At 35.3% G+C, this 13,075-nt stretch overlaps 1 protein-coding gene across 1 annotated transcript; it reads right to left on the reverse strand.

Moving 5' to 3' along the window:
• Positions 1-274: 274 nt before the first annotated feature.
• Positions 275-11,655, reverse strand: LOC101289131 (60S ribosomal protein L7-like 1). Its single transcript, XM_049704213.1, has one exon. The coding sequence runs from the start codon at positions 11,338-11,340 to the stop codon at positions 10,606-10,608; it is 735 nt and encodes a 244-aa protein (XP_049560170.1). The 5' UTR covers positions 11,341-11,655; the 3' UTR covers positions 275-10,605.
• Between the last annotated feature and the right edge of the window lie 1,420 nt (positions 11,656-13,075).

Genomic DNA, 13,075 nt, shown 5'->3' on the forward strand with positions numbered 1-13,075 from the left:
TTTTCCTGTTTTACCTTGTTGATTCATTGTTGTTGATCCTTTTATATTTTTATTTTTCCTAAAAAATCTTTTATTTTTCTAATTTTATTTTATTCTTTATACTTTGTTATTGTTCTCTCCTTCTGGCTTGTTTCCCCTTTTTTTTTTATTTTTTTCTGTTGTGGCTTTATTTTACCATGTTGCAGTTTTTTCAATTATAGTTTTATTTTTCCTAATATAATTTTTATCTTCCTAATTCTATTTTGTTTTTTACTCTTTGATATTGTACTGCTGCTTTTTTTCTTTCTTCCTTTTTTTTTTTTTTACTGTGCCACAAAGGTTGTGGGATCATGGTCCCCAGGCCAGAAGTTGGGCCAGGGCTCCTCTGGTGGGAACTCTGAGTCCAAACCACTGGACTAACAGAGAACCGCAGACCCCACAGAATATCAATTGGAGTGAGGCCTCCCAGAGGTGCTCGTCTCAGCACCAAGACCCAGCTCTATCAAACTGCCTGCAAACTCCAGTACTGGACACCTCAGGCCAAACAACCAGTAAGACAGGATTACAGCACCACACATCAAAAAAAAAAAAAAAGAAATGACAAAAAAAAAATGATAGAGACAAAAGAGCAAGGTAAAAACCTAAAAGACCAAATAAATGAAGATGAAATAGGCAACTTACCTGAAAAAGAATTCAGAGTAATGATAGTAAAAATGATCCAAAATCTCGGAAACAGAATGAAGAAAACACAAGAAACATTTAACAAGGATCTAGAAGAACTAAAGAGCAAACAAACAATGACGAACAACAAAATTACTGAAATTAAAAATACTCTAGAAGGAATCAATAACAGAATAACCGAAGCAGAAGAATGGATAAGTGAGCTGGAAGATAAAATGGTGGAAATAACTGCCAGGGAGCAGAATAAAGAAAAAAGAATGAAAGGAATCGAGGACAGTCTCAGAGACCTCTGAGAAAACATTCAACGTACCAACATTCAAATTATAGGGGTCCCAGAAGAAGAAGAGAAAAAGAAAGGGTCTGAGAAAATATTTGAACAGTTTATAGTCGAAAACTTCCCTAACATGGGAAAGGAAGTAGTCAGTCAAGTCCAGGAAGCACAGAGAGTCCCATACAGGATAAACCAAAAGAGAAACACGCCAAGACACATATTAATCAAACTATCAAAAATTAAATACAAAGAAAAAATATTAAAAGCAGTAAGGGAAAAGCAACAAATAACATACACGGAATCCCCATAAGGTTAACAGCTGATTCTTCAGCAGAAACTCTGCCAGCCAGAAGGGAGTGGAAGCACACATTTAAAGTGATGAAAGGGAAAAACCTACAACCAACATTACTCTACCCAGCAAGGATCTCATTCAGATTCACCGGAGAAATTAAAACCTTTACAGACAAGCAAAAGCTAAGAGAATTCAGCACCACCAAACCAGCTTAACGACAAAGGCTAAAGAAACTTCTCTAGGCAGGAAACATAAGAGAAGGAAAAAACCTACAAAAACAAACCCAAAACAATTAAGAAAACAGTAATAGGAACATACATATTGATAATTACCTTAAATGTAAATGGATTAAATGCTCAAACCAAAAGACATAGACTGGCTGAATGGATACAGAAACAAGACTCCATATATATTCTGTCTACAAGAGACCCACTTCAGACCTAGGGACACATACAGACTGAAAGTGAGGGGATGGAAAAAGATATTCCATGCAAATGGAAATCAAAAGAAAGCTGGAGTAGCAATTCTCATATCAGACAAAACAGACTTTAAAATAAGGACTATTACAAGAGACAAAGAAGGACACTACATAATGATCAAGGGATCAATCCAAGAAGAAGATATAACAATTGTAAATATTTATGCACCCAACAGAGGAGCACCTCAATACATAAGGCAAATGCTAACAGCCATAAAAGAGGAAATTGACAGTAACACAATCATAGTAGGAGACTTTAATTTTTTTTTTATTACCTTTCAACAAACCCTTGTGTCAAGGGCTGACTTTCAATAGATCGCAGCGAGGGAGCTGCTCTGCTACATACGAAACCCTGACCCAGAAGCAGGTCGTCTATGAATGGCTTAGCACCAGGTTCCCCACGAACATGCACTGAATAGTAGGTGACTTTAACACTCCACACTCACCAATGGACAGATCATCCAAAATGAAAATAAATAAGGAAACACAAGATTTAAATGACACATTAAACAAGATGGACTTAACTGACATTTATAGGACATTCCATCCAAAAACAGCAGAGTACAATTTCTTCTCAAGTGCTCATGGTACATTCTCTAGGATAGACCATATCTTGGGTCACAAATCAAACCTTGGTAAATTTAAGAAAATTGAAATAGTATCAAGTATCTTTTCCAACCACAATGCTATGAGACTAGATATTAATTACAGGAAAAGAAATGTAAGAAATACAAACACATGGAGGCTAAACAATATGCTACTAAATAACAAGGAGATCATGGAAGAAATCAAAGAGGAAATTAAAAAATACCTAGAAACAAATGACAATGAAAACACGACGATGCAAAACCCATGGGAGGCAGCAAAATCAGTTCTAAGAGGAAAGTTTATAGCAATACAATCCTACCTCAAGAAACAAGAACAATATCAAATAAACAACCTAACCTTACACCTAAAGCAATTAGAGAAAGAAGAACAAAAAAATCCCAAAGTTAACAGAGTGAAAGAAATCATAAAGATCAGATCAGAAATAAATAAAAAAGAAATGAAGGAAACAATAGCAAAGATCAATAAAACTAAAAGGTGGTTTTTTGAGAAGATAAACAAAATTCATATAACAGACTCAAGAAAAGAAGGGAGAAGACTCAAATCAACAGAATTAGAAATGAAAAAGGAGAAGTAACAACTGACACTGCAGAAATACAAAGGATCATGAGAGATTACTACAAGCAACTATATGCCAATGAAATTGACAACCTGGAAGAAATGGACAAATTCTTAGAAAAGCACGACCTTCAGAGACTGAACCAGGAAGATATAGAAAATATAAACAGACAAATCACAACGAAATTGAAACTGTGATTAAAAATCTTCCAAAAAAACAAAAGCCCAGGACCAGATGGCTTCATAGGCAAATTCTATCAAACATTTAGAGAAGAGCTAACACCTATCCTTCTCAAACTCTTCCAAAATATAGCAGAAGGAGGAATACTCCCAAACTCATTCTACAAGGCCACTATCACCCTGATACCAAAACCAGACAAAGATGTCACAAAAAAAGAAAACTACAGGCCAATATCTCTCATGAACATAGATGCAAAACTCCTCAACAAAATACTAGCAAACAGAATCCAACAGCACATGAAAAGGATCATACACCATGATCAAGTGGGGTTTATCCCAGGAATGCAAGGATTCTTCAATATACACAAATCAATCAATTTGATACACCATATTAACAAACTGAAGAATAAAAACCATATGATAATCTCAATAAATGCATAAAAAGCTTCTGACAAAATTCAACACCCATTTATGATAAAGACTCTCCAGAAAATGGACATAGAGGGAACCTACTTCAACATAATAAAGGCCATATATCACAAATTCACAGCCAACATCATTCTCAATGGTGAAAAACTGAAACCATTTTCTCTAAGATCAGGAACAAGACAAGGTTGCCCACTCTCACCACTATTATTCAACATAGTTTTGGAAGTTTTAGCCACTGCAAGCAGAAAAGAAAAAGGAATACAAATTGGAAAAGAAGAAGTAAAGCTGTCACTGTTTGCAGATATCATGATACTATACATAGACAATCCTAAAGATGGTACCAGAAAACTACTAGAGCTAATCAATGAATTTGGTAGAGTAGCAGGGTACAAAATTAATGCACAGAAATCTCTTGCATTCCTATACACTAATGATGAAAAATATGAAAGAGAAATTAAGGGAACACTCCCGTTTACCACTGCAACAAAAATAAAATACCTAGGAATAAACCTACCTAAGGAGACAAAAAACCTGTATGCAGAAAACTATAAGACACTGATGAAAGAAATTAAAGATGATACAAACAGATGGAGACATATACCATGTTCTTGGATTGGAAGAATCAACATTGTGAAAATGACTATACTATCCAAAGCAATCTACAGATTCAATGCAATCCCTATAAAACTACCAATGGCATTTTTCACAGAACTAGAACAAAAAATTGCACAATTTATATGGAAATACAAAAGACCCTGAATAGCCAAAGCAATCTTGAGAAAGAAAAATGGAGCTGGAGGAATCAGGCTCCCAGACTTCAGACTATACTACACAGCTACAGTAATCAAGACAGTATGGTACTGGCACAGAAACAGAAATACAGATCAATGGAACAGGATAGAAAGCCCAGAGATAAGCCCATGCACATATGGTCACCTTATCTTTGATAAAGGAGGAAAGAGAATACAATGGAAAAAAGACAGCCTCTTCAATAAGCAGTGCTGGGAAAACTGCACTGCTACTTTAGTTTTGCTTGAAGGTAAGGAATGTGGACTTTAAAGATGTAAGAGGCACCATTACAAGTCACTAGGAACAGCCTCAAAGAGCAGCTTCTTTGGGCAACAGACAAAGAAGAGACTGGAGTTGTGTGCTGTGGTGTAGGTGTGGTTGAGTCGTTCACTGGAGTCACTAGTCAGCCTGGGACGTGTATGTAGCTCCAACAATTGCTGGCTAAAGATGTGAGAATACAGCGAAGCTCATTGTGTTCATAATGTACTCCACAATGGCCAGTCCAATTGCTATCCATTTTTTTTTAATCTAGAGGCTTAATTGAATGATGTGACAAAATGATGTATGAGAATTAAGACTGTGAAATTCTTTATTTCTGGGTGGAAAGATATACCAGATTAGATTTATCTGTTTAAAAAAAGACAAAAGTTATCACCAAAACCCCATTTCCCATCTTGCACTGTTTGGATTGAGCTTGGGGGAAGAGATGTTTTTCTTAACTCTCTATTTTGTTTGAACTTTTTCTGTGGTTCAAGTGCTGTTTTTGTGTTGGGACCAAACAGGTGTCAATTAACTTTAAAAGCAAGCATCAAAAAAAAAAAAAAAAAAAAGGGCAAACAAATGAGCAGAGGATCTGAACAGGCATTTCTCCAAGGAAGATATACAAATAGCCAATAAGGATATGAAAAGATGCTCAATATCATTAGTCATCAGGAAAATACACATCAAATGCACAGTGAGTACCCTGCTCATGAAGGAACAGGGTAGACTGTTCCTGTTCACTGGAAGACTTAATACTATTAATATGTCAATACTACCCAAAATCAATCTACAGATTCCAAGCAATTTTCATCAAAATCCCAATGGTGTTTTTTGCAGATAGAAAAAAAATCTAAAACTTATATGGTCTCACATACTCAATTTCAAAACTTACTAGAAAGCTATAGTAATCAAAACCATACAATACTGAGTCATAAAGACAGAGAAATAGACTGAAGGGATAGAATGGAGAACCCAAAAATAAACTCTCACATATAAGGCCAAGTGGTTTTAGACAAGGGTGCCATGACCATTCAATGGGGAAAATACAGTGTTTTCAAACAAGTGATGTTGGGAAAACTGGATAAGCAACATGTAAAAAATAAGTTGTACCCTGTATATAAAAGTTAACTCAAAATGGATCCAAGAGCTAAAACTATAAGTCTCAGAAGGGAATACTTCATGATAATGGATTTAACAATGATTTCTTGGACATGACACCAAAGCACAGAAAACAAAAGAAAAGATAGATAAATTGTACTTCATCAAAATTAAAAACTTTTGTGCATCATAGGATACTATAAATAGTGAAAAGGCAACCATGGAATGGCAGAAGATATTTGCAAATCATATATCTGATAAGGGATTGATATCCAGTATTTATAAAAAGCATCTACAACTTAACAACAAAATCAAACAACCTAATTCAAAAATGGGCACAGTACTTGAATAGACATTTCTCCAAAGATATACAAATGGCCAATAAACACATGAAAAGATGCCCAACATCACTAATCATTAGGGAAATACAAATCAAAACCACAATACCACTTCACATCCATTAGAATACTACTATTGAAAAAAAGAAAAAGGGGAAATAACAAGTGCTGATGAGGATGTGGAGAAACTGGAAACCTTGTGTAATTGCTGGTGGGAATGTAAAATGGTACAGCCACTGTAGAAAACAGTACGGTGGTTCCTCAAAAAATCAAACATAAAATCACCACATAATCTAGGAATTCCACTTTGGGGTATACACCCAAAAGAATTTAAAGCAGGGACTCAGAACAGATATTTGTACACCCATGTTCATAGTAGCATTATGGTGGCTACCAGGCACTTGGGGTGGGAGTGGGGCGGGTTGGTGAATATGGGGAGTTAGTGTTGAATGGATAAAGAGTTTCCCTCGAGGAAGATGAAAAAGTTTTGAAGATGGACGGTAGTGGTGGTTGCACAACACCGTGAATGTACTTAATGCCACTGAACTGCACACTTAAATATAGTAATTTTATTTATATTTTACTATAATTTAAAAAGTGGGAAAACCACTCTAGAAGAAAGTTATTGTCATTTCCTATTTCACATATAAGAAACAGAGCCTCTGTGAGACTGATTTTAACAGTAAGGACACTCAAATTCCAAGTATCAGAAGCCTCATCTAAAAATATATAAAAGTAAACCCACCCCAAAGAAAAACCATCATCAAATACCACTTCCCACCCATTAGGAGAGTTATGATCAAAAAGATAATGTAGAGAAATCAGAACCCTCATACATTGCTGATGGGAATGTAAAAGTGCAGATGCTTTGAAAAATAGTCTGTTTAATGGCAGTTCCTCAAATGATTAAATCTAGAGTTACCAAAAGACCCAATAGTTCCATTCCTGGGTATATAAGAAGAGAAATGAAAACACAAAAACTTGTACACAAATGCTTATATCAGCATTATTCATAATAGCCCAAAGTGGAAACAACCCAAATATCCATCAATGGACTAAAGGATAAAACAAAATATTACTCAGCTCTAAAGAGGAATGAAGTGCTGATAGATGCTACAGCTTGGATATACCTTGAAAACATTATGCTAAGTGAAAGAAACCAGACACAAAAGTTCACATATGTTATGATTCCATTCATATGAAAGTCCAGAATAGAGAAATCGGTACAGATAGAAAGTAGATCAGTGGTTGTTTAGGGCTGGGGTTGGGGAAGGGATGGGAAGATAGGGGATGATAGCTAATTGGTATCAAGGGTTTTGAGATGATGAAAATGTTCTCAATATTTTCTCAGCTTTACTGAGGAATAACTGACCAATAAAATTGTATCTATTAACAGGGTACCACATGATGATTTGACATAGTATACTGTGTGAAATCAGGTTATTTAATACATCCATCTCCTCACAATCACTGTTTTTTGTAGAGACAATGCCTAAGGTCTACTCTTCAAAAATCTAGAGTACACACACATTAACTATAGTCACCATGCTGTACATTAGATTCCCAGAGCTTATCCATCTTACAACTGAAGACTTGTTGTACCCTTTGACTGGAATCTTCCCATCTCCTTCACTCCCCAGCCCCTAGTAACCACCATTCTATTCTCTGAGTTTAATTTTTTTTTTAATTCCACAGATAAGTGAGATCATGTGGTATTTATCTTTCTTTGCCTAATTTCACTTAGCATAACGTCCTCTAGTTTCACACATGCTGTTGCAAATGGCAGGATTTTCTTTTTTCTCATGGCTGAATAATGTTTTTTGTGTATGTGTATTTTCTTTCACATCTTCCTTACATTTAGTTTGCTTTTATATCTTGGCTATTGTGAATAATGCTACAATAAACATAGGAGTGCAAATATCTCTTTGAGAGTCTGATTTCACTTACTTCAGATATATTCCCAAATGTGGGATTGTTGGATCATACGGCTCTATTTTAAATTTTTTTGAGGAACCTCTATACTGATTTCCATAATGGCTGTACCAGCTTACATTCCTACCAACAGTGCACAATTTCTCCACAGCCTGGACAACACTTGTTATCTGTTGTCTTTTTAATAAAAGCCATCTTAGCAGGTGTGAGGTGATATCTCATTGTAGTTTTGATTTGCATTTCCCTGGTGATTAGTGATGCTGAGCACTTTTTGTGTACCTGTTGGCCATTTGTATGTCTGCTCTGGAAAAATGTCTATTCTGCCCATTTTAAAATTGAATTATTTGTTTCTTTGCTATTGAGTTGCACAAGTTCTTTATATATTTTGGATATTAACCCATCAGATATATTGTTTACAAATATTTTCTACCATTCTATAGGTTGCCTTTTCATTTTGTTTCCTTTGCTGTACAGACACTGTTTAATTTGATGTAGTCCCAGGTGTCTACTTTTGCTTTGTTGCCTGAGGTTTTGGGTGTCATATAAAATAATCATTGCTAAGACCAACATCAAGGAGCTTTTTACCTATGTTTTCCTCTAGGAGTTTTACAGTTTCAGGTCTTACATTCTAAGTCTTTTATCCATTTTGAGTTAACTTTTGTGAATGTTATAAAATAGGGGTCCAGTTTGATTCTCTTGCATGTAGATATCCAGTTTTCCAAACACCATTATTGAAGAGACTATCCTTTTCCCATTAAGTATTCTTGGCACTCTTGACAAAATCAAGGTTTATAAAAGGCTCTCAAATCTGTTCCATTGGTCTGTGTCTACTATAGATTTGTAATACAGTACTTTGAAATCAGGAATTGTGATGCCTCCAACTTTGTTCTTCTTCCTCAAGACTGCTTTGGCTATTCAGATTCTTTTATGATTCCAAGCAAATTTTAGGATTGTTTTTTCTATTTCTGTGAAAAATGCCATTGGAATTTTGATAGGGATTGCACTGAATCTGCAGATTGTCTTTGGTGGTATGGACATTTTAACAATATTAATTCTTCCAGTCCATAAACATGGGCTATCCTTCCACTCATTTGTGTCTCCCTCAATTTTTACATCACTGTCTTATAGCTTTCAGCATATATATCTTTCATCTTCTTGGTTAAATTTATTCTTAAATATTGTTTTTAATGCTATTGTAAATAGAATTGTTTTTTAAATTTCTATTTCTGATAATTTGTTAACATATAGAAAAGCAACTGATTTTTGTATATTGATTTTGTATCCTTCAACCTCATTGAATTCATGTATTAGTTCTAACTTTTTTTTTTTTGGTGGAGTCTAGGGTTTTCTATATATAGAATCATGTCATTTGTAAACAGACATTTTTACTTCTTCTTTAAGAACTTGGATACCTTTTATTTCTTTTTGTTGCCTAATTACTCTAGCTAGTACTATGTTGAATAGAAGTGGTGAGAGTGGAAATTCCTGTCTTTTTTCTGATGTTACAGAAAAAGCTTTCAGATTTTCACTGTTGAGTATGATGTTAGCTGTAGGCTTGTCATGTATGGCCTTTATTATGTTGAGGTACATTATTTCTATGCCTTATTATTGAGAGTTTTTAATCATGAAAGGACGTTGAATTTTGTCAAATTCTTTTTCTGCACGTATTGAGATGATTCTATGATTTTTACCCTTCATTCTGTTAATGTGATGCATCTCATTGATTGATTAGAGCATGTTGAATGAACCATCCTTGGTTCATATTCATATATCCTTTAGGGATATTGGCCTGTAGTTTTTCTTTTCTTGTAGTGTCCAGCAAGGCTTTGGTATCAGTGTAATGCTGATCTCATAAAATAAGTTTGAAAGTGTTCCCTGATCTTCAATATTTTGAAAGTTTGAGAAGGGTTGGTATTAATTATTCTTTATATATTTAGTAGAATTCACCAGTAAAGACTGTAGGTCCTGGGCTTTTCTTTGTTGGGAGGTTTTTGATACTGATTCAATCTCCTACTCGTTAGTCTGTTCAGATTTTCTATTACTTCATGATTCCATCTTGGTAGGTTATATGTGCCAGGGATTTATCCATTTATTCAAGGTTATAAAATTTGTTAACATACAATTGTTCATAGTAATCTCTTATGATGCTTTGTATTTCTGTGGTACAGTTGGAATATCTTCTTTCATTTCTATTTATTTGAGTCCTCTCTAATTCTTCGTCTAGCTAAATGTGTGTCCATGTTTATGTTTTTTTGTTTGTTCGTTTTTGTTTTTGTTTTTGTGCGCTTCTTTCTAATTGTATTTCAAGTTCTTTCTAAAACAAGGCCCTTGGATACCCCAGGTTCAATATGCCCCTGGGCCTGGTCCACTGCTGTCTTGTATTCATATGTGGGTATTTGCTCGTTCACCAACATGAAGTCCCAGGATAGGTGTGATAAAACAGGACTCCCTCCTCCATGACACAAGTCCTTTGCTGGTTTCAGAGGTGGACGGCGGTCTTTGCAGAAAACACACAGGAACTTTTTCTTGGAACTGAAGTGGGATGAAAAGTGCCTGCCCTGAACATCACCATCTTTTCCCTGACCCTTTCCCTCCAGTTTCTGAAGATACAGCAGAAAATAATCTTGCTTGAAGATACTGGGTAACAATTCCATAAAACAAAAACACATGCTTCCAAGGCACTGTGCTTTCAGATATGCTGGGTTTAGTTCAGCTACTGGATAAGCTGATTGATGCATTCACCTCGATAGCCAGGTGAGCCCACTTCCTTGAGGAAGCCCACTCTATTCTTGGTAGCGTGACGGGCCACTGAGAGTTGGAAAGGGCGCAAGAACCCTGAGATCACCTGAAAATTCTTCCCCAGAAAGGCAATTTCGTGAATGAGGTCTTCCAAGCAAATTACACCAAACTTCCCCAGGTGCTCCTCAATCACTGTGTTGTCTGTCAAAGGGATGATTTTATTCTTGACCTTGGCTTGTCCACGTTTCAAGATGAGTTCCCGAACTGACTTCAAATTTGGAAATCCCCAGGTCACATAAGGTTCCACTATACGAAGCGTTTTTATGGTTTGAGGAGTTACTTGCATAAAGACACCACTGAAAATCTTATTCAGGCGAAGTCTTGCAATGGTCCTCTGCACCAGTAAACTCACCCCATTAATCCTTTCGATGCGTAAAACAAAGGCCAAGGAATGTTTATCTAGCACTTCCAAGCCATGAGGTTTCACTTCTAGTCGTCTGAGTCGCACCTTGTCACGTAGTTGCTGCCAGGAATCATGTAGGAACCATTCTAGTCGCTTAAACTTGATCTCTTTTCCTTTCCTCTGCTCCTTCCTTTGCAAAAGCGCCTGCTTTGCCTGGGTGGCTTTCAGGGCCTGATAAGCCTTCCTCTTTTTCAGGAGATTTTCTGGAACCAAAGGGATCTTTTTTCTTGGCTCTTCCTCCGCCATCTTTCCAACTCTCCATGTTTATGTTTTAAAAAAAATCAGATCTTAGTTTCATTGACCTTTTCTATTGACTTTCTGGTCTCTTATTTCATTTATTTCTGCTCTGATCTTTGTTATTTCCTTCCTTCTACTAACTTTTAGGCTTAGTTTTTTTTTTTCTAGTTCTTTGAGGTGTAAAGTTAGGTTGTTTATTTGAAATCTTTTTTTTCTTAAGGTAGACATTTATCACTATACATACGCTTTCCTCTTAGAACTGCTTTTGCTACATCTGTAAGATTTGGTATAGTGTGTTTTCATTTTTGTCTCAAGGAATTTTTTTAAATTTCCCTTTTGATTTCTTCTGTGACTCATTGTTTGTTAAGGAGTGTGTTGTTTAGAACACTCCCTAACACCATACACAAAAATAAACTCAAATGGATTAAAGACCTAAATGTAAGGCCAGATACTATAAAACTCTTAGAGAAAAACATAGGCAGAACACTCTTTGACATAAATTGCAGCAATATCTTTTTCAAGCCATCTCCTTGAGTAATAAAAATAAAAACAAAATTAAGCAAACGGGACCTAATTAAACTTAAGAGTTTTGCACAGAAAAGGAAACCATAAACAAAACAAAAAGGAGTGTGTTGTTTAATTTCCACACATTTGTGAATTTTCTCTGTTGTCCATTTGTTTTCTATTTCATTGGTTTCTGTTCCCTTTGTTTTCACCCTCCTGTTACTGATTTCTAGTTTCATACCATTTTGGTAGGAAAATGAGATGAGATGGTCAGTATGATTTCAATCTTCTCAAATTTGTTACAGTATGATTTCAATCTTCTCAAATTTGTTAATACTCGTTTTGTGACCTAACAATATAATCTATCCTGGAGAATGTTTCATGTGTGCTTGAGGAAAATGTGTATTCTGCTGCTGTTGGGTGGAATGTTCTATATATATATATATATATATATATATATATATATGTTAGATCCATTTGGTCTAAAGTACAGTTCAAATCCAATGTTTCTTTCCTGATATTCTGTCTGATTTGTCCATTGTTCAAAGTGGGGCATTGAAGGCTCTAACTATTATTGTATTGTTGTCTATTTCTCCCTTCAGAGCTGGGAGCATTTGCTAAAATATTTAGGTGCTCCATTGTTGGGTGCATATATATTTACGATTGTTATACCCTCCTGATGAGTTGACTCCTTTATCATTATATAATGAATTTCTTTTTCTCTTATTACAGTTTCTGATTTAAGCCTATTTTGTCTAATATAAGTATAGCTATCCCTGCTCTCCTTTGGTTTCCATTTGCATGGAATATCTTTTCCCATCCCTTCACTTTAAGCCTATGTGTGTTCTTAAAATGGAAGTGAGTCTCTTGTAGGCAGCATAAAGTTGGGTCTTGCTTTTTATCCCTTCAGCCACTTTGTTCCTTTTGATTGGAGAATTTAATCCATTTATATTTAAAGTAATTATTGATAGTAAGGACTTACTAATACCATCTTATTGTTTTCTAGATGCTTTATAGTTCCTGTCTTCCTGGTTCACTGTCTTCCTTTGTGAATTAATAATTTCCAATAGTGGTATGCTTTGATTCTCTTCTATCTTTTGTGTATCTACTGTAGGTTTTTGCTTTGTGCTTACTGTAAAGCTTACATAAAGCATCTTATAGTTATAACAGTCTTTTTAAGCTGGTAACAACTTAAATTTGATTGGATATAAAAACTCTACCCTTTTATTTCCTTCTCCCA

The sequence above is a fragment of the Orcinus orca genome, chromosome 21 (genome assembly GCF_937001465.1).
Source record: "Orcinus orca chromosome 21, mOrcOrc1.1, whole genome shotgun sequence".
Lineage (NCBI taxonomy): Eukaryota > Metazoa > Chordata > Mammalia > Artiodactyla > Delphinidae > Orcinus > Orcinus orca.